Source organism: Corvus hawaiiensis, chromosome 1 (genome assembly GCF_020740725.1).
Source record: "Corvus hawaiiensis isolate bCorHaw1 chromosome 1, bCorHaw1.pri.cur, whole genome shotgun sequence".
Classification (NCBI taxonomy): Eukaryota; Metazoa; Chordata; class Aves; order Passeriformes; family Corvidae; genus Corvus; species Corvus hawaiiensis.
In genome coordinates, this window is record NC_063213.1 from 59,822,176 (window position 1) to 59,843,494 (window position 21,319).

Below are 21,319 nucleotides of genomic sequence, written 5' to 3' on the forward strand. Positions count from 1 at the left end.
AGGTCTTTCTATTGATGTAAAAATGCAGTTTCCCACTGCTTTAGAAATCATAAAATTAAAGACAATGCAATTTGCCTCAGCCTACTGAGCATGATTACAAGCTGCCAGCTCACAGTGGATAAACCAGCTTTCTGACACTTGGTGAGTTTATGTTCTTTTCAAAATTCAGTTGTAACAGTGCAATTGTATAACAAGCCATGTTTGAAAAGTCATGTATTTTCTTTTCAGATATGAAAGTATTGTCCTAACACCACTCCCCAGACCCTGGGGTGACTAAGTTCTTACATAGTATGAGCTAGATTAAAAAAAAACAACAGTAGCAAAACAATGGATGAAATGCAGGCCCTGGTTGAACAGGACAAAGCAGCTGAACATCTGAGACTAGTTTATCACTGCTTTATAAAGACGTGGTAAGCATAGCACTAGCCTGTCTTTAACGAATTCCTGGGAAGGTGCTACTCCTGACTCAGTCCCCAAGTTCAGGCATAAGCCGAGAAGGAAGGCACAGCAGCCCTCCCAGTTTCAGGGCAGATTTAGATCAGCTACATTCATAGTGAAACCTTACCTTTAGAGAAGCCAATAGGGTGGCTATGTACCTGTCACACGCAGAAAGCAGAAGGATTCTGTGTTTGATCTGATTTTGTGTGTGCCACTCTGCCTTCCAGCAGCATTTTTTTTGCTCTTTACATTACAAGCCCCCCAAGTGTTTAATTTAGACACTAATCTTTTGCTTACACAGAATGTATAGGGCCACTTGAGCTTTGTAATGCACACACTCCATCAATCTCTTTGGCTTCATCTCCAGAGGAAAGGTTCCGTCACATAGCAAAGGCCCAAAATACTTAATAAAACCATCTAACAAACCATGAGCTCTAAATTCCTGGAGGCATATACTGTGGTATGTCACAAGTGATAAATAGCATCTGTATTAGAGCCTTTATTTAGAGGAGATATTTTATAACATAAACCAAATAAACTACCCCTTTGATCTGCTCAACATATCCACGCAGACGTGTAAAACTCATGAAATCTCTATTAAATCTAAGAACAATTTGCAATTTGAACAAGGTGTCTGGCTATTGCTCTGCTTTACAACTTTTTTTTTCAGGAAGCTGCAGATCAAGATCTTCAATTAAGTGCAAATATTTTCCTTAACATCTTTCATGCCAAACTTGTGGCTGCTAAGTCCTAGAAGCATTTACCATCATTTCTACCAAGTGGTCTTTCAGCTTCACATAGAAAACCTGACTTTGGCTTCCTCGTAGTTTCTTATAGGAGTTTTAGGACTGCAAAACACAAATCTATAAGGGGAAAGAGCAGCAGGTCTGAAAGGAAGCAAATCTATTTTAAGCTAAAAAAGGAGACATCTAAATACAGATGTGAGGCCATGCCAGCTACCTTACGCTGATCTCTCAGTCCATCACACAGAATCCACCAGAAAAACACCTTTTAAACAAAAGAATTCCCACTAATCAGGTAAACTTTTACAGGGTAGAAGTTGACTCACAGGTGAATTGGCACAGGGTTAACTCTTCTCCCTTTCCCCACCCTGCTGCACACGATGCAGCTGGAGGTGGCTTGCCCTGCAGTCACAAAGCTACATTGTCAAGCTACTGGGCATCTCAATCTAGGAGCTAAAGAAGCTTTTAAGTGTACTTTAAACCAATCCTGCCTTCAATCCCTATGGAGAAAAAGGCAGGGCACTTCCTTCCCTGAGGCTGCCAGCACGGGTAAATCTTAAGCCCCTGAAACTTGGATATCCATGAACATTTCATCAGTGGGATGGAGAGGAAGAAAGCTTCTATGTAAAGCACCATCCCTTTTTTTTGCCAGTGCCATTAGAAAATGGCCAGTTTTTCATCTAAAGAAACCAGGTCGTTGAGGTTTTACAACTGGAGAAAAATAGGTGTCGTCGTCGGGGAAGCCTTACAGTGGAATTTGCAGACTTTCTCTCCCCTCAGCAGCTGGAATTACACAGCCACTAAGGACAGACCTCAGGAGGAAAAGCCGCTTCGCCAGCTTGGGAAACAGTAAGATATCTCAACAAACAGACTTCATGTCTCGGCCCCTGAGGGGGTGGGAACAGGGAGCAGGGGAATTTCAGCAGGAGAGAACAAAGCCAATTGCTATTTATCTCAGCCTGAAGAAAGCTGGGAACATTTTAAAACTTAACAGGCAGTTATGACTCAGCTTCTCCAACTGAGAATTTCCTGCTAGCCACAAAAGACGTTTTTTATTTAAACCCAAAATGGCTCAGAGGAGTGGAAAGCTTGTGTGCTCTTCTTTGAGGCACAGACCTTTCTTCCATGCAACCCTTGCAGGTAGCATTCAGATTACACACACTCCCTCTCCAGAGAGGTTTATATTTCCTCTGAGCTCAATCAACATTCTCTGGCAGCACATGAGTAAGAAGGTCAAACTGTTTTTAATGTCCCATTTCTTTTCTTCCAACTAAAATGTTCCCAGAAAAGGCTGGGGTTTTTTTTTTGGTTTTTTTTTTTTTTTTTGAGTGATTCTTTTTAAGTCTGCCAGTAAAATGGAGGTAAAGCTTAGGTCTCTGAGATTCATTTCTTATAAGTTGTTTGCAAACAGATCAGAGTTACTTGAGTTTATGCCTAAGCATTCACTGACTAATAGATGAAAAAAGAACTCAGTGATCTTTGCAAATATGTGAACTTCACATCTGAATTCTTTTGACTGACCAGCATATGCCACTAGAAACCTCCACATCAGAGCAGAAGCAGTATCTCTGAACTCTCTGGCCAGCTGCCAGGAAGTCTATGCAGGATGTTTCTGCTCTTAATAAGAATGAGGTAAGAATCAATTCTGTTGTGCTTTTCTGAAAGTATAGATGCTAGTTGATTTTTAAAACATATTTACATAAATACTTATGAGATTAAAACAAATGTTCCAAATTTAAACTCAGTGGCTGTATTATAACACCCAAATGAGAAAACTCAAATAATAAACTTTTTGAAATGCTTACAAAACTTTGATTACAACCTTAAAAGAATAATTAATTACATGAATACAAACCTTCTCCCAATGTTTGTATTTGTCTGCAAACATCAAATAAAAGTTTGATTCTATTCAAATAAATGGAATTTGTGCTGTTTACAGCAACGAAGTAAAAAAATTTGGTCTCTAGGGATAAATAAAAATGCAAAAGTAGAACCTATAAGTTGCTGCATTACTTCAGCTCTCACTGAAAAAACAGTGAATAATACCAAGCCATTCTGCTCCTAGTGAAACATCTTTAAAAGATTTTTCTCAGCACAGAAATACATGGTCTTGCTGTGTGCTGTGAAATGCAAACAGCTGCACTGTGGAAAAGTTTCTTGCAGCTGAACTGCATACAGCATATGACCAGTTTGTTACAACCTCCTTGCAGTAATTTTTGACATTCCAGCCCTGCAGTTAAACAGCGAAAAAAAAAAGAAAGGGAAGATACTCTTTTAGTAGTGTAAAGGTTCTGGAATTCCCTTGAAAAATGCTGAAAACTACTACCTACTCTGGTGTTAGTTGCTAGGAAATCAGACAACAAACAGAAAACTTAGGAAACATATATTTGGTGGTTTTGCTTTCCTCTGACCAAAATCTACGTATTCATTGAAGATTGTGCAAGGGATGATTTACAGATCTTTCCATATTACTGCCTGTCTGGTTAGCAGATGGTGTTCATTAACCAAAGAAGAATCCCAATTCTCAGAAATAATTATAGCTGAACAGAAATGTTGTAATCTGTGGAAAACTCTATTATTTGCAGGGTTTTCAGATTTATTCATGGGTATGTTTTAGCCACATGCTAGAAAAATCCCACCCATAAGGGTTAAAGTGAACTGGCACTGTTCCTGTAAAATCAAAGTTGGGGAAATGAAAGGATACAGAGTTTTCCAGTTGTGGTACTCATGGTGAAACATTTCAGTAAGTGTAAACTGACTCTAACTGCAAGGAGCATGTACTTATAAACATTTGCCTGTGCTACAATAATACTTGCATGAAGTGTAATTTGGATTTGATTCTGAAAACTTTTGCTCTCTTGGGTAGGTTTGGTTATAGAATATTGTCCAATGGCTGAAGTAGAATAATTTATGTGATAAGGGTTTATGCAAGAGAGCAAAAATTCAAGTGAGATACTGTTTTGGGTTTTTTCTGCTTTTTGATTTATTAATATCAGAGCCTGTTCATCCTTAGACTTAATTTGACAGAAAGACACTGAAAAGGAATAGTCATTTTTGGAAACTGAACAAATGGCAATTTGTCAAAGGTTACACAAGAAATCAACAACAGGGATATGATTCAGGCTTAGAAAATGTGGACCTCAGCTCCTTTGCTGACCTGCAGTGTGATATTCTCTTCAGCAATCCTAATGGATGCGTGACAAATGTTTGCAGTGAATGGCTTCTGCACCTTCATCTAACCTCTGTTTCTGTAGTGCTTCTCTGAAGAACTATCAAACCATTTAACATTTGACCTGACACATACACTGACAATGTGAAATGGAAAGCAGAATAGTGGGTGCAAATTTGGACAATGCTGAGAAGAGACAATTAAATTTATAAGCTCTATTGACAGTCAAGCAGACAAATGAGTGAGCTCCCAATGAAAGGCAGATGTATATATAAAGCAGTGAGCCCCTACATGCACATTGCTTAATAAGGTAAGTGATGGGTCCAGGGACATATATTTATGTGTCTTCTCAGATATGACAGTTGTCACTGGTGTAATTTTGCACTGAGAGACCTTTGCCCTCTTGGCCTCCCGAATTTTTTTCAAGGAAAGCAATTTGATTGGCATTGCATCATTGCAATATCCAGACTGTTACCACAAGTTTGTTCTTTCTCAAAGGGCCAATATATGCCCCCATATATATTTGCTTATATTAAGCTTCCTAAAACAGAGTGAAAGTAGAATAAGAACCTTGCAGATTCAAGTTTTCCACCGGTAAATAATCCTCTTAAGGCCTTGACTGCTGAAGAAAACATTAGTGATTTAGCCAAATCAATTCTAAATCCATCCTCATCAATGAAAGCCCCTTAGATGAACAATGTTATTTCAGAACCACAATAGTTTTTAAATTTACTTATCTGCACTAGAGCTTTCTATCCAAGTTAAAATTACATAGGACACTTTTAAGCATAAATAACAGCATTCTCCTAAGATCAGTTACTAATTCTGTCTTTGTGAAAGCCTACAGGTTTTCAAAGAAATCACTTTTTAGAGCGGGTTTCCTGAACAGCTGGAAAGATCAGATGCAAATGTTTTAAATCAAAACAGTTTTGTTTCATTTGTGGCAGGAGGGGCTACTCAAATCAGCTATCAGTGAGGTAAGCTTTTGTCTTTTTTTGACCACCTCACAACTGTGAAAAAGCTGCTGGGAAGAGTGTCTGAAGCAAACTGTATTAGGCACATGGCAAATATAAGTGCTGCTCTCTTTACCATCAAAATACATGAATGTCCTTAATATATATCTCATAGAGGCTTCACAACTGCCAGTTAAGGAGCACATGGACAGCCTGAGAAATAGTTCACAGCAGCTTGAACTCTAGAGCACACATTTGTCACTTGAGCAGAAATAAAAGCTCTTCTCTCAGCAATATATGTAGCTCTGTTATTTTCTTGTCAGGTGAGATGTTACCAGATCTGGGTGTAGATTTCCCTAGGGATTTTCCCTCAGGGAAGAAACATCCAAATGCTTCACTCTGAAATACCCAACTCAAAGGCTGCATCTCCTGATTAGTTCCCCTAGATAAGGAGACTTTTTCCAGTGAATTTTTTTAATGTACTTGAAAGATTTTCAGAAGGGAGAGGTAAATATAGTACCCTGACCACTAATTTTATCCACTCTAGGGCAACAGACAATGTAGCCACCAAGAGTAAGAGGAATAGCTGCATTTGTGCATGACACCAATGGAGAAAAAAAGAGGAAATTTCTGTAAGGAACAAAAATATGACAACTGTGGTCAGCTCTGGAGGAGCTTGCACTCATGTTGCAAGCTGTCAGAAGTCACAGCTGTGATGTTCTGAGCCAGCAATGACATTCCCTAAGAGCCAGGCCTATCTGATCCCAGAGATCCTGGTCTGCTGCTTAGACAGTCCCACATTAGCAGTCTGGGCCCTGTGCGGCATTAGGGTGGAGTTTAGTGTCCAGGAATTAACAGAAGGGCAGTGCCATCTGACAGAACTGAATGTCAGTGCAAAAAAGGGCTGCAGAGGGGTGGGAAAGGAGGGAAAGCACAAGAGTGTTTACCATGCAGGCGGATTCTGGAAAGCTTTCAGAGCTTTAGAAAAGCAAGTTAACCCAGCACCATGGCTACTGTATGGAACTGATGTCATCTGGCTGTGCATAAAAGCCTCCACTTTTTCTTCTTTTGTGCAGCTCCAGACTGACGTCACCCCAAAGCACAAGAAGGTACCTTTGTGCTGCAGCCCTTCCCCTGCTGGCTCCTGCTACACATCCCACTCCTTGCGTGTGTCCCTCCCCTACCCAGAAACGCTCCTGCATTCACCCTGCTGAATGCAAGGCACCTCTGTGCAGCCAGCAGAGCCAGCAAGCTCCAGCTGTCCGTGGTGGGTGCAAGGAGCTTCCATTCAAACCGTGTGCAGCATGCCTTACACCTCAGCAACCCACAAGGGTGCCTCTGCAGCCCACTTAGCTGCTTCACGATGCTGTCAAACCTGAATGCTGCAGGCTGATTAGACAGACAGGGCAACTAGGGCAATTTAATTATTCTCAAGGTTGGAACCCCTTTGATGGGATGTACAATGGCACACAATTTAATCTTGTTAAATAAGCAGAGTAAAAATATTACATTTGTAGCCTTACTTAGGAAGAAACTGCAAACATAGTTTGCAGCTGTACAATCCTTAAGAGATTTGTTTATAGTTGGTGTGCATGCTTGCCTGTTTAATAAGGCCTGTGACAGTTTTCATGACATTCAAGAACAAGAGAACAAACACCCAAAGCACATCCTGGCCAATGTTATTTCACGCAGAGAAATGGGACGGGGGCAGCTGGAAGTGGACACTACTGAAGAAAACAAGTACCACTAAATTAAACTAGAGAGAAGCCTGCACAGAAAACAGAAGTCTACAGAAGTGGGAAAAACTGAGGGCTGAATGTTCCCATTAGAAAGCCCAAGTCACTCGTAATTACCTATAAGAGCATCTATCTCCTGTTCAGTACAGAAATTCTGGATACGCCCCTCATCACTGTGCCTACTCCTGGAAATGAAAGCATATTTCACTGACAGCTCTCAGTCTGCAATCAGCTGATCTTTGATGGTGTCCATGTGCAGAAACATCCACTGGGAAAGTATGTGAAGAATTATAAGGAAATGCAGTGGATTTAGAGCTGTAATGGGTTATTTCTATTTAGATAACATAGAATGCCATAAGCTGGGAGTCCATTACCCATACGGGGAAGGAAACCTACTTTCCCAGAGGAAACCTGGCTAACTTACCGTTACTATGCCATAGCATCTGGAACCCACTTCTAGCATTCAGTCCATCAGAGTAAAACTCCACATGAAGGCTGGCCCCTGTAGTGCTCCCTGCAAGTGGAAGAGATTGTCCACAGAAAGTGCCTATCAGGGTGGATTGTGCATCAGGCCCATCATAGAGCTGAAATGAAATAAAAAAAAATGCTAGTGAGTAAAAAGAAGCTCCCCAATTTAGCAGCTCCCCAGTTCTTAATGTTTTGTAAAGGCTGAGAAAAAGAAAGCAGTGACACTTCTCCCACTGGCCACCCTTGCACAGCAATATGAGCCTGTGGACTGTGGAAAGATTTGGGTAAAATAATCAGTAAATAAAATGCCACTATGTCTTTAAACCTGGCTGCACACTGTGTGCAGTAGGAAGGGTTTGCTGTTTCTGTTTTGGTGTGTATTGGGGGTTGCTGGGGAAGAAGATAAAAGGCAAGTGGCAATGAACTGAAATAGAAAGAAAAAGAGGACGTCATGGGTCTGATTTGCCCATGCATCTAAGGTGCTCAGTGCCTCCAAACCCCTTGGTGACATCTCTGTTTACATCTTCATCTCTTTAAGACTGCACTCAAGTGATATGAGGACTGCCTGGGCTTCTGATGGAGAAAACGATCACAATGGCCTCCCAAATTAGTGAGGACAAACAGAAAACCAGAAGAAAATCTTCAAAAACACAAGGGAATTCCATATCTGTTTATTTGTGGTTTCATAATCTCATGCTAGAGTCTTGCTTTGGAGGAAAACTGGACTGAGCCATGCTTCTGAATTTTATTTCCTTGTTATACTCTACGTGCTGGTATTTTGACAATCAGTGTGTTGTCAGATGTAGCCAGCCTGAAAATCTTTCTGTTCTCCAAATACAGATGAGAAATCCTCCATTCCACACTTAAAACATTGCCACTCTTAAAAAACCCCTAAATCCACCAAACAATCAAAACAACAAAATGCTAGGGAAATATTTCTGTATTTAAATATTTAAATGATGTTTGAAGGTAGTCATATACTCACAGGTAAATGAAAACACTTAATACATATTTTGATGGGTGATAGTAGATGCTTAGAGCTTTTAATCTTCTTTACATTTGTTGTCTCCAGACAGGTTTAAATGGTCTTTCAAATTCTAGTTTTGTAACTTTTTTCAAATCCAGCAAATCACACTGAACATACTCTGTGTTCTCACCAAATACCCCATGCCTCAGTGTCATTTTTCAGGTGTGAGGAATGTAATTTTTGCTAAGCTAGTAAAAATAAGATATTTTAGTTAAATTGCCTTTGATTTACAATATCAGATTGCTGGTTATTTTCAAGGTATTACTTGCTTTATTATTTCTACCTTGGTTACTATGATTCTTAAAGTTTAGAAAAACAGCAACCCTGGTCCTTTATTATCACTTTGCGACAGTTCATCTGATCTTCTGAATCACAAAGCATATCTTCCTAGCACAACCCAGCAAATTACTGGCACAGAAACCATGTCTGAACGTTCTCATTGTGCATTTTTGCATGCTTCCTTTCAGAATTTCAACAAAAACTTTTCTCTGTTCTGAAGCCATCACCATAAAATTCTCTCCATGCAAAGAATAAAATCTATGATCTCTAGAAAGACAGCAAAGGTTTATTTATCTTTGCTCTCTATTCAAATGTCTTTTCCAAGTATCTTTGATTCCACTAAGAATTCTGCTACATTCAGTACTCTGTAACTCATACTATGGAAGTAGGACATTACAACAGATATTGATTAACCATGCTAGCTAATAACTTTTGCACACATTTTCTGGCGGACTCACATATGGGAATAAGTAATTAAACCCTCAGCCTTTCTGTTTAAGATGCTTGTCTTGCAGAATCTTCAGAAATCTTGTTATTCATTTAAAACATAGTTGGGTCCAAGAAATCAACTCAAGTGGTTTCAAATCCTCTAGCAGACAGTCCAGTTTAAATGTTTGGGTTTTTTTAATAAAAAAAAAAAAAAAAATTGGAGTTAGTTCTGCCAGAAGTTAGGGGCAAATTGCAGGAATAATTCTATGCTCTAATATTCCATGGCCTATTTCATGACTGGTGACCATGAATCTAATACAATTAAAGGCTCAAAATAAGGTAAGCGTATTGCAACTTGAGAAATATCACTCTATTTGGTATGATTTCTCTTGGTGAAATCAGAAAAGATTAGAAGTTTCTAATTGCAGACACATTGCTGATAGTGATCAGATGTGTTTGAAAATAACACATTCTTTCAAGACATAAGTTCAGTAAAATGAAATAAAGTCAGATCCAATCAGATTTTTTAATAGTATTTCCTTTGACAACTTTGTGGTATATACTACCCATATTTCTGTGGCTTCAAGCCATAGAAATCTTACATCAGAAAAATATGAATGGTGAAGAATGAATCAATGTGGAGATCATGCATCTGTACTCTGAATAGTAGCTAAAACTATGTCAAGATACATATTCACAATCTGCCATTAGCTCTAGTGATTACAAATGAAAACCCATTCTAAAGAACTATGGACTAAGCCATACCTAGAAACTTCCAAATCCAAACAACAACAAAAAAGCTTCATGTGTCTCCTGCAATTTGATTCATCAAGGGAGTATTATTTTTATCTAAGACAGAGAATGCCACATTTGTATGTCATTTCCTCTGAAAACAGTCCATCAGTTTTGCTAGACACAAAGAATGGTTACTATGGCAATCCCTTCATGCCGTGCTACCCTGTGGGTTTGAGTTCAGAGCAGCATTTCGCAGGGAATTTGAGTGCCTGGCCAGCTGTAACTCATTGAGAGAGGCAGAACCACGACTGCTAGAATTACAGCCTGTTTTTTTTGAGCTGTCTCTCATTTCTAAATGAAGGGAACAGCTGTGTGTTTTCACAGGGCATTTTGAACTTCTCAAACCACCTTTTGCTCTGATACAAACACAGGCAAGTGAAACTGAAGCTGAACACAGCTCTCATGAGCCACAATTTCTCTTCTGATCTCTTGAGATAGTGTTTCTTGTGTAAGGTCCTGCTTTGTCAGCTGTGTTATCTTAAACTGCTGCAAATCGAGGTAAGGGTCCTCTGTAGGCTATATGAGGCAAGATACTCCTTATGATTGTGCAAGACAATTGGATTTTGGGACAGTGTATTAGTCAGTCCTGTACCATATTGACTCCAGTAACTGGAGATTTGCCTCCCTTCCAGCTCCCCATTGGGAAGAAAGTGCCTGTTCCCCTTCTGTGTGTATATTGGTTTTGTAATATATTTATTTGCTCAGACCTTTTAGCCTCCACCAGAAAATCCAAGCACTTCATAATGATTTTGGCAGACAATTCAACAGGCAGAACATGCAAACACACGTTCAGATCCTTAGCCTCTCTTTTTTAGCCAAAGCAATTGCCCAGCAGCAAGCAGAACGCTCCGTTTCATTGGCCTGCACCCCAGCACTGGGCCCAGGTGGGGCTGTACTATGTTCAGATGAATTATTTATTAGGCGTGGGCTCAATAACTGTTAGAAGAAATTCTTTACCAGGCTGCCTAGGAGCAAGTACATAAGTTGACACGAAGGTAAAAAGGGGAGGTGCCAGCTCTCTAAGGGATGAATCAAGCTGTGTGACTGCCCTGCAGTGAAGTGGCAGCTGAAAACCTTTTGCTGTACATTAGAATGGGGCTGGGAAAGCAGGACTAGGAAAAGCTGCAGGAAGGGTTTGGCTTGGGTAGCTTTCCCAGGGGGGACACCATGGTCACCAGCATTACATTTTGGCTTTTCTGACTCTTCAGCCTGGAAATATGTCACCAACACCAATAATGATGCCCTGGAGGCCACAGCTGTTCACTTCTCTTTGGAAGAGCAAAGCAAAAGGGCATGACCTGTGTCACAGAAAAGCTCATTGCCAGAACTGGAGCAGGGGCTCAGGGGCTGAGCTGACTGGAAAATTAAATTTCTTCCTCTGCTTGGAAGAAATAAAGATCTAGAAAAAGTGAGGTAATAAAGTTTGAATGTGATTTATTCGGACATACTCGAGGTAGGGACAATTTTCTAGCCAAGCGCCTTGTCAAGCTTATTTCGTCTTGCAAAGTGAGCCTTTCAGATTGGCAGTGAGACTCCACCTGTTCAGTTTTTCTGACAGAAAACTGGGGGGGTGGAGGTGGGGGGAGTGTTAGGGCAAAATACCAGTTTTCTCTTTGACAACTTTATTTCTATGAAAAGGCATGGGGTTTCTTTCATCAGGAAAAATATTACAGAGGAAAAGCCCATGCCTAATCAGCTCTGGAAAAAAGCTGCTTGTATACATTGGTTCATCATAACACATAGGCTTGATCAAGAGGTGATAGTCTTCAAAAACAAACTTTCAGTGTTATACGAGGGGAAAATCTATCCTATGAATACCAGCATTTTAATGTACTGTAAAAAATTCTGTCATCAGATGTCATGAATTCATCATAATAATGAGAAATTATATCAATAATTGTCTCCAACTGAGTCTTGAAACAAACTGTTTGCTGTCAGAAAACCTTTATACAGGGACCAGCAGCAAGAGTCCTGGGCTGTATTTGCAGAACTCAGGAAAGGAGGCGTTGCCTTGGATCAGACCAACAAAGCTGTGAGTGTCCCACCCATGGTCAGAGCCTCTAGGCTGACACACGCAAATATCGCTTTCCTCTTAGAAGTGGGAAAGCTGATATGGGATTGTTTGGATCTAAACACCAGAGTCACTGATTACAGGTTTCTGAATAGCTCTTCCTGAAAGGAAATGAAAGGAAGGGAAATTTTGGAAAGGAAATTTTCATGGCATTGCAACAAATATATTACCAGAAAACAAAAAGAAGCAAAAACCAGACAATATAGTCCTCATCCAAGCAACAGAATGCACTCCAAAGAGAGATTATTACCATTAATGGTTAAAACAAGAATTAACACAAACAAAAATAATTAATTTCCAAGCAACATACTTCCTTCCAGGACGGATAGAGTGCAAACTTAAGAATGCTCAGGTCTGTCAGCCAGAGGGAAAAACCAAACAAATTAAAGCTCCAGGATGTGGCCCAGTGTGCTAGCTGAGCACCACAATGACATTGTTTCACAGAAACAAAGGCAGCTTAAGACTTTGACAGACTGACTGCATGGAGCCTTGACACTTCTGCACAAACAGGAGAACAAAACAAGGTTATGTTTGTGCTTGGATGATGAGAAAAGCTTGCAACTGCCACTAGAAAAAAGGCCCTCCTAAAGAACTCATTCTAATTAATATTTTAATATGATTATTTAAATATGTTTATGGCCTAGATGACTGTGATAAAAGTCCTTGCTCTGATCACCACAGGCAACTTTCTTGTCTCTGCACACTGACATATTTTCACTAATGAACCATTTTATTCCACAGTACAATGGAATTTGACATCAGGCATCACTTAGACATGTAGGCATACCAGTTAATCTTGCTGGGATTTATCTAGCATTTGGAAATAAATAAATGTCTAGTTTGTTAATAATAAGACTTTTATCTGACTCTATGTTTTGTCTTGTAACCTGAGCCTGAAATACTCAGAGCCCTTTGAAAATTTCAAGCAATGCTGAAGTCCACATTATTGGAATGATATTTTTTAAAACAGTTTCCCCCCTCTTAAATTACCACTTACTTCCTTCTTAAAGATTTTTAACTAGAGTCATATCTGCTCATTCCTGTCTTTCTAGGGAAGGTTTATTTCTTCAAATTATATGAAACCAGTATTTTTCATTAGCGATGAATGAATTATAAGAATGTAAGAAATGCAGGGTGTATCTTTGGATTAAATTTTAAAATTGTTTTAAATATAGGAGTAGGGAATAATTGTTGCTAAAGAGAGGAATGCCTAGGAGACATTCACCTAGTCGGTACATCCCAAGATCTGCACTCAAAACCTTATTTGTTCAGCATGCCATTCTAAATCTCCAAAGCTGTATCGGGAAAGTACCTCCTCCTAATCTGCATGCTGTGGTGGGCAGAATCCACATGGGTCCCCAAAGTGTCTCTGCTGACCAAGGGAGTGCCTGGGGATCCACGCCTTTGCGGCAGTGGGATCACGTTCCTGGTGACGAGGCTGTTGCTATTTTGGTAGAGTGCCTGCTTTCCTCAAAGCTCAGAAATTGAGGCGGGTCCTCTGCAGCGAGAATCCACTCATCGTGGAGGGAACAGGACTGCTTTTGAGCTTGGGACAATGTTTCCAAAGTTAGTCTTCAGCAGAAAGCTGTTGTTGCAGGAAAAGCTCCTTACAGAGGGAGGGCTGGGCCTAAGGACACAGCAATCGGGGGATGGAGCAGTATGCCTGCTCTGAAAAGCCCAGGGTGGTCTGAGCAGTTTGCAGTGCTGCTGACTGGAGCCCAGGGCTGTGCTACTCCTCCTGTGCTTTGCCAGCCCAGATGAACTGAACTGTAAGTGGAAGGAACATCACACTGACACTATAAGGGACCAGAGAGGGCAGGAAGGGCTCTGGAAGTTCCCCCTTATCTGAGAAAACTTGCATCATGCGTATCTACGGACACTACAGAGAGTTGCGGCTTGGTCTCAGCAAATGGAGACAGAAGAAAAGGGAAATATTCCTGCCTCTTAGGCTTTCAGGCTTGCTTATGGGAACAATGCAGGGGGTGCACACGACCTTCTTCAAAATCCAGCGTGGTTTTTGCTGTGCTGTCTGGGGTCTTCCCTTTGATGAGGGAAAGCTTTGACTGATTTAAATGGATTTTCTCCAGCCACAATGTAATTTTTTTATTGCAACATCTGTGCTGAGTGTGATAACCAGACAGTCTCACAGATAATGGCCAGGCTTTCCAGCAAAATCTGGAATACAGAAGAAGAACCAAGGAAACAAGAATCCAGATGCAGCTAGATGAGTCCCAAATATTCTCTATCCAACAAGGGGCATGCACACTACCATCATGTGGTGGTATTTCACAGTCATTTCATTGTACCATGCTTGTTTCTGAAGGAACAGGCTAAGTCACATTGCTGTGAGCTGGCAGGGTGTGGAAAACGCCAAGTCCACAAACGTCTGACTCATTTTGAGTCCAAAAGAGGAGTCTGTGCTGACTTCACTCGTGCTTCTTGTCATCTGAGGTTTCTGTAGGCACCAGGCAACCCTCACATCCCTACAAATTTAGCTGTTGCGAGGGGTTGAGGGTTTTGTGTGCATTTGTAACCTTTCAAATAGCAAATAGCAAAGCCAAAGTATAATTTGATTCTGGCAATGCAGGCAATTAGAAAAACAAAATATCTGAGCCCTGAGCCAGTCTTGTTTAGGGTGGGCAGCTTTTTGACCTGACACTCTCAGGTCTCTCATTGAAAATCGGTGCATGGGCTAAGATTTGATTGTATACCAATGGTGAAGTCTGACACAGAAATCTGAGGAGAATTGTGACTTTCATTCTTACAGTCTTACACTGAAGGATTTCTAGTGGAGGCCCATAACCCCCTGAAGGAATTCAGGGATGTGCTGGTGTGCTGCCAGCTTGCATGATAATAAGTTACTGGATACCACTGCAGCCTGGCCAGCAGGCTATGATTTGATGTCTATGTGCAGGACCTGGGTGGGTATATTTCATACATCATCTGCTTCTCCAGCAGTGACATTTTGTAAATCAATGCATGGCCATAAGAAAAGCCATTCCCTGTGCTTGAAGAATTCCTGCAGCACTTTAGAAAGACACACTCATAAATAAAATGTAATAATGGTAATCTCCTAATAAAGTTCAAGCATATTTGCTAATTGTAAGAGGGAGTAAAACTAGAAACAGGGTAAGATATTTTTGTGTTAAGCTAATAAAAAAAGAGGATGACCAGATGAGTGTGAGTGAGAATTATCTAATGCAGTATTCCCAGATGGAGAAAAAGGATATTATGGCACATCCCTGGAATGCTACTGTGGTTTAAGAAAGGGGGAAAAAAAAGACATATCCTGTTACCACCAGAAGGAAATGAAACAGTTCGCAGGAGCAGATGCCACATTAATTCCTCTATTCATTTGATAATATTCCTCATATAATCATGCAATGGTATTTTAATCACTTTGAGCCTAATTGCTGAAAGGGTCTGGGCTGCTTAAATACACTGACAGTAAACAAGTAAGGCAGTGCTCTAGTCCAAAGTGGAACTCTGTCCTGGCCTGCAGCAGAAAAAAGGCATTTTTTGTTATCAGACAGTTATTTGCTCTCACAAGATGTTCTTTTGCATTAACCCAATGATAATTCCATCATTGACAGTAGATGCACAGACCAAAGGGGTGAAACTCAGACAGAGAGCTCTAAAGCTTGTCATGCTGCCTGACAAAATTTTGCTATCTGCTTATCAGGCTGCTGGCATCCTGCAAAAGGCTGGGCAAGGTCTTCCCTTGTCCTGGTTCTGTCCAGGACAGGGTTAATTTTTTGCAGTAGGTGAGAGGGGGCATGGCCAGGACACATGGGTTATTCTGTACTACTACCTCACTTCATTGCCAGGGCAGGGGACAGGGCCAGCAAGAAGGGTCTCCTTCTGGCCTGGAAAACCTGGCAGGGGGAGCTGTCTGGTATTGTCTATTATAGTTTGAGCGGTTTTTTTGCCTGTATGAATAATTTTTTCTCTTATACTCTCTGTCATTAATATTGTTGCTCTTATTGTTAATTTTCTTATCTCAACCCTTGACCTTTGCCTTATGTGCCTTCAATTGGAGAGGGAAAGGGGAGCAGCTCATGGCTTTAGTGGAAGTACTAACGTGGAGAATACCATTTCTAAACCACCACATCCCTGTACTTAATAAAAGCAGATGCTAAATAGACTGGACATCAAAGGACAATAGTACTTTCTGAGCAGAAGAACAAAGAGGGAGATTGTCACTGAAAGATAGAATGATTAGTGGTTTTCAAATAATATTTTTCTTATGTAAAGAAGGAATATATTTCAGTTCTACTGCAGGACTCTGATCTTCAGGTCAAAGACATGACATTCTCCTTACTTTGCCTCCCCAGAGATTATGTTCTGCCATACCAAATAAGAAGGTAATTCATCATTAGGGATAGGGAGTTAAATATACGCTTGTTCAGCTAATAATCTGATGAATGTAGAGTAAAGAATGATATTTTTATGTCATTGTCTGCATTATCTCACCAGTTACAGCCCCATGACTCCTCTAGAAAGACTAATGTCAGGTTATTAAGCCAAGGCATAGCAAACAATGTAACTTAAAGACTATCCAGTCTAATTACACTTGGTGTAGCATCACCAGTAAACAATCTGCTATTTGATGTGCCTTGTATCTTCTTATTGTCACTTCTGTACATGTCTTTATCAGAAGCAATTCATCTCATATTCTTGCAACTTCTCTGCAAAACTCCTTCCGAAGTGTCACACATCCTATGAGCCTTACTTGCAATGAGCCAACATCCTCTGACAGGACATGAAACACTGCACAGTGCTCATTTGCTGGTAAAGTGCTCATATGAAATTCATGCTAGACACTGACATTATAAAAAACTGCAGTTTTGCCTCCCTCCCACATTGCCCCTTCTCAGTTTCTGGCACCTACACACAGAGGCAGAGAATTGCCACAAATTCAGAAGAACAGAGTTTTTTCCTTCCTACTTGACACAGGTTGTATATAGTTGTATATGCTAAAGTGGTGGAGATGCAGGCCCTGCTCAGACCAGACCAAGCTGGAGCCACCCAATGCTCCCTGCAGAGAGAGAATGCTGCTCACCATGAGTAACACCAGCCAGCTGGTGGAACGGTGGCCTGGCTGACAAGAAACATCCCATGATCAAAGGAGAAAAGGAAATAGGTTACACAATACACAGCAGACTTCTCATTGTACAGCTGTGATTGAATTTCAGTCGGGGACAGCCATGCACTGTACTTGTACTTACTCGTACTCACTGGACATGACCATATTTTTCCTGTCCTTAATGTGAAATGGTTATGGCATGATATATCTTTGGTAACTGAAAATCACTAAGAATACCCGTGTGTAGAAATTTTTGGTTTTGACATTACATATATAACTTCTGACTCATATGTAGATTAAGCCAGGGAGCAAATAGCAAATTAACTGTGTATATCTGACTGAATCAGTCATGAGGCAAAATGCTCTTCTTATGTGGGTTTGGGTCAGAATGTCAGTCATAATTAAACACAAAGCTGAAGAACAGACCCTTTTCCAGTATGAAGACTGTGATCAAAACCATTGTGTCCAGCAGTACTCAGGAAAACAGCTTGCTCAGTCTAGCTGTCCCCACCCCACCAAGCATCATGATATTCCCCTTCATAATTCAGAAAGATTTCAAAAAAACTAGAGCTTTAGTTTGAGATTATAAAAATATGTCCACATGTCCATAAATCTGTTTCTCACACTAACTTTTAAAAGCAGCTCTACTACTTTTGCGTTTTTTGCAACTGCCATTTCTTGATTGTGGTTTAAGGCAGGTCATGTGTCTACAATAATACCTCTGTAACATTTAGTCTTCACCTTTTGCATCATATACCAGTTTTCCTTACTCTTCTGCCACTACAACTGTGATCATCACCTAATCCAGCCTAACAGCTAACTCTTGTCCCTCCTGTCCCCAGCCTCCCAGCAAGCAGGAGGAAATATTGTCACCAAGCCTGCCATCTGCCAGCTGTCACAGAGCAGCATGCAGCTACTGTCAGAGCTACCACAGATCTAAGAAGACAAAGAGAGTGTTGCTGTCTGCTGTAAGGGCCTGAGGTGGAAGAGCTGCTGCACAAACGCAAAAGGAGATGGAAGAACGGAAACTTAAAAGCTCCCAGGGAAAAGAGCACTTGATCAGCACCAGTGGCCACTCTGGTTTATGAGCACAGCTCTACATGGAAAGTGTCTGACCAGCAGCTTCCCATTTCCTTCAAGAAAACAGTGAGGGACTCTGGTGTATGGTCCCTGCATCACCTACTTAGACTACAGTGAACAGGTTTATGTCTCTGTTATACTCAGCAAAAGCATCAGATCTGCCCCTTTTAGACCTCGCTGCAATGAAGGAATCTCAAAACTAACGTGACAGAAAAGTAATTTATTTTAGCTGAATGGCTATGAGGTTTCTTTTAATGATCCATCTTTTCCAATTTGCAGCGGTGTCAGACTCCACATGGATTTCAAACAGAAAAGTCCCAAATATCTGAAATCTGCTTAGAAAGTGAGCTATATACTTGGCCCAGATGATTCCCCCTTTCCCCTACACCACAGCACACTCCCAGCCTTGCCAATATGTTCCCCTTTCGCAAGATGCAGGGTGGGAGCAAACACTATTCAATTCCCTGGCTGGTTCAGCCTTGTTCTCTTTTTACACTATGGCACATATTTGTACAGCATGCAACAACCAAATGAGAACATCTTTTCCAACTGGTATTTCTTAATGGCATTTGGAGAAAGATTTGTAAGTAATGTTACACGAAATGCAAATAAAAGCCTCCTTAACACACTTCCACGACTCTATTTTCCCCTTGTATTTTCTTTTTTGTACCTCTTTCAGTCTGTATTTTCTTTGATTGAAAGCACTGAAAAACTGTTAAGCAAAGAGTGCTCCTGTCTCCTCACTCTCTCCAATATGTTTTATTTCTGTTCTTTTAAGTGCTTTGGATCAGGTCCTTGCCTCTGGCACAATTCCTCCACCCCTGACTTATGTCTAGAATAGTGTCTTCTGGCAAGTTTCTTGCTCCTCACAGGCTGGCTACTGTGTGCAGGGCTCCTGCTTTTCATGGGTCAAGGCCTTAGGCATCTTGAGATGAGCACTGGCCTCTCTGCTTGGCTCCAATGTTTCCTTTTCAGCCTCCTCACAAGAACAAACCAGGGCTTAATAGTTAGTTCTCAATACAGTGCTCCCTTGTTATTTTCTTCACATGTCTATTCTTTCTTTCCATTCCTGGCCACAAAGAGAAGAAGCTGGAAGAACATAATTTTTCCCAGTTTACTACCAATTTTGAGCTGTGAAAGCTGCCGTACTGAAGAGGGAGTGAGGGAGGACATCTAGAAGGAACAGATTAAGCCATCAGCAGGTCTGTTTCTGAACCTTCTGCAAGATCCCAGTGTAAGTATCCCCAGAAATGCAGGCACTATTCCATCATCCTCTCCCTGGCTGTAAGAAGATTTCTAAAGATTTCTAAGATTTCTCTGAATTTCAGTTCCTCTTTTGCATAAACCTAAGTAGAGCACAGGGGCTACATGCTGGCATCCTGTACAAGGGTGAGATCTGAAGGATGAATTAGTCCAGCAAAACAGCAAAATTTTAGGCAGGAGATTATAATCCACAGTATAGAGTGATCATGACTACCCTCTACATTCTACAGTACTATGTACAAAATTGAGAGAAAATACCTTTTAAGTTGTCCTAGAAAATTTCAAGAAAACTTTTTTTTTGTCCTTGAAATATTTTTTCAAGGAAATGAAAATAAAGGGTACTTGGCTTTAGATTGACTATATGGTTTCATTTGCCTAAAAACATCACATTTTGTTTGTGGGTGCATTAATTCTCTTTTAGTCCCTTTAAAGACACAGATGAATTATGAAAAGCATAAACAGGAGACACAGCAACTCTCTCTTTAAAAAAGTAGAAATTAAATATATCGAAGTTTTTGAATACTCCTTCTCAGATAAAAACAAGAGGAAAATAATTGGCCTCATTGCCTTTTTGCAATCCATTCACTAATCTCAGGATTTTCCCTTTTTTGCATGAAGTTGGAATCACAGCATCTCACTTCGCCCAAAAAAACCAGCACATCTAATCTAAGGTGGTAGCTAGACTGTACCAAACCGAGGCACCTGCAGAATGATTCATCCTCTCAGAGGCACACTTCTGTCTCAAGGTAGCAATGCTTCACCCCCTACTGATCGCTGAGGAAACAGGTTAAATAGTTTGGATTTAACACTTGAGCTTTAATGGTTACATTTAGATAAGATAAATTTCCCCTTGCTCTTCTGCAATCTTATTACTTTTCTTTATTGTTAGAGACTTGATTTTTCTTGTTTCTAGAATCTGGGTACATACCTTCAAGAAGTCACGATCACAGTCAGATCCATCTTCTAAATCAAAGGCTGTGAAGCTATAGTTGAGAGTGTTCCCCTTGGTGGTTTGGATAGTCCAGTTGCAGTGCTCATTTAATGGGTAATTATTTGGGTAATTTAAACTTTCCAATATGCCATGGCTACGATTAACAGTCAGCACTTCATGGCAAACTGAAAAAAAAGTGGTAAGAGATTATATTTGTATAGTGTTATTAATCCAATATCTCAAAAATTACTTATTGAAGTTACTGATAACATTATAAGGTGAGAAATATTTTTATTCAGATTAGAGAAGCATTGCAGAAAGAGAATGGTGACCTACTGAAGAACATATTTTATATGCTTCAACCAGAATTCAGACCTTTCAAATTTGAATCTTTCAGCATTATTATGACCTTTTCTGACACTTGCAGACCCATCAGTATATATAATAAATGCATATATTTGGGCAGTTTTCTTTAATTCTAAATACATGAGTATTCATGAAACATATTTTCTTTTTTTTTTTTAATAACTAATTATAGAATTAGTTATAAAATATAACTATATAAATATATAAACTAGAAATTTACCCTATCATTTGAAATAATTTAAGGAGGTGCCCCACAAATACTGGCTAATAGATAAAAGTGGTTTATTTCAGCTAACTAGGAAAAAATTATGATCCCTGGCTAAAACAACCAATGGAAAGTACACTACTAGTATTAGGCTTTCTAGCCGCAGAAAGAGAAAGTGATCATGAAAATTTTTAAAAAGGAGCCATGATTTTCCTTGTAAGACATTCAGTAGCATCCTAGAATAAGAACTGGATGCTTATGTGGAATAATAAGAGCTTTC

At 40.2% G+C, this 21,319-nt stretch overlaps 1 protein-coding gene and 1 long non-coding RNA gene across 2 annotated transcripts in view; one reads left to right on the forward strand and one right to left on the reverse strand.

Moving 5' to 3' along the window:
- The window catches only part of CUBN (cubilin), a 143,627-nt gene that overhangs the window by 79,295 nt on the left and 43,013 nt on the right, over positions 1-21,319 (reverse strand). Inside the window, exons 27-28 of the mRNA XM_048306902.1 lie at positions 20,466-20,653; positions 7,464-7,623 (exon numbers count right to left, since the gene is read on the reverse strand). Of these exons, the coding sequence (XP_048162859.1) occupies positions 7,464-7,623; positions 20,466-20,653 (348 nt within the window). The remainder of the gene's footprint in view (positions 1-7,463; positions 7,624-20,465; positions 20,654-21,319) is intronic.
- On the forward strand, positions 1,797-19,204 carry LOC125327458. The gene is made up of 3 exons (XR_007204274.1): positions 1,797-2,030; positions 2,706-2,813; positions 18,037-19,204. It is a non-coding gene; the product is annotated as an uncharacterized LOC125327458 (long non-coding RNA).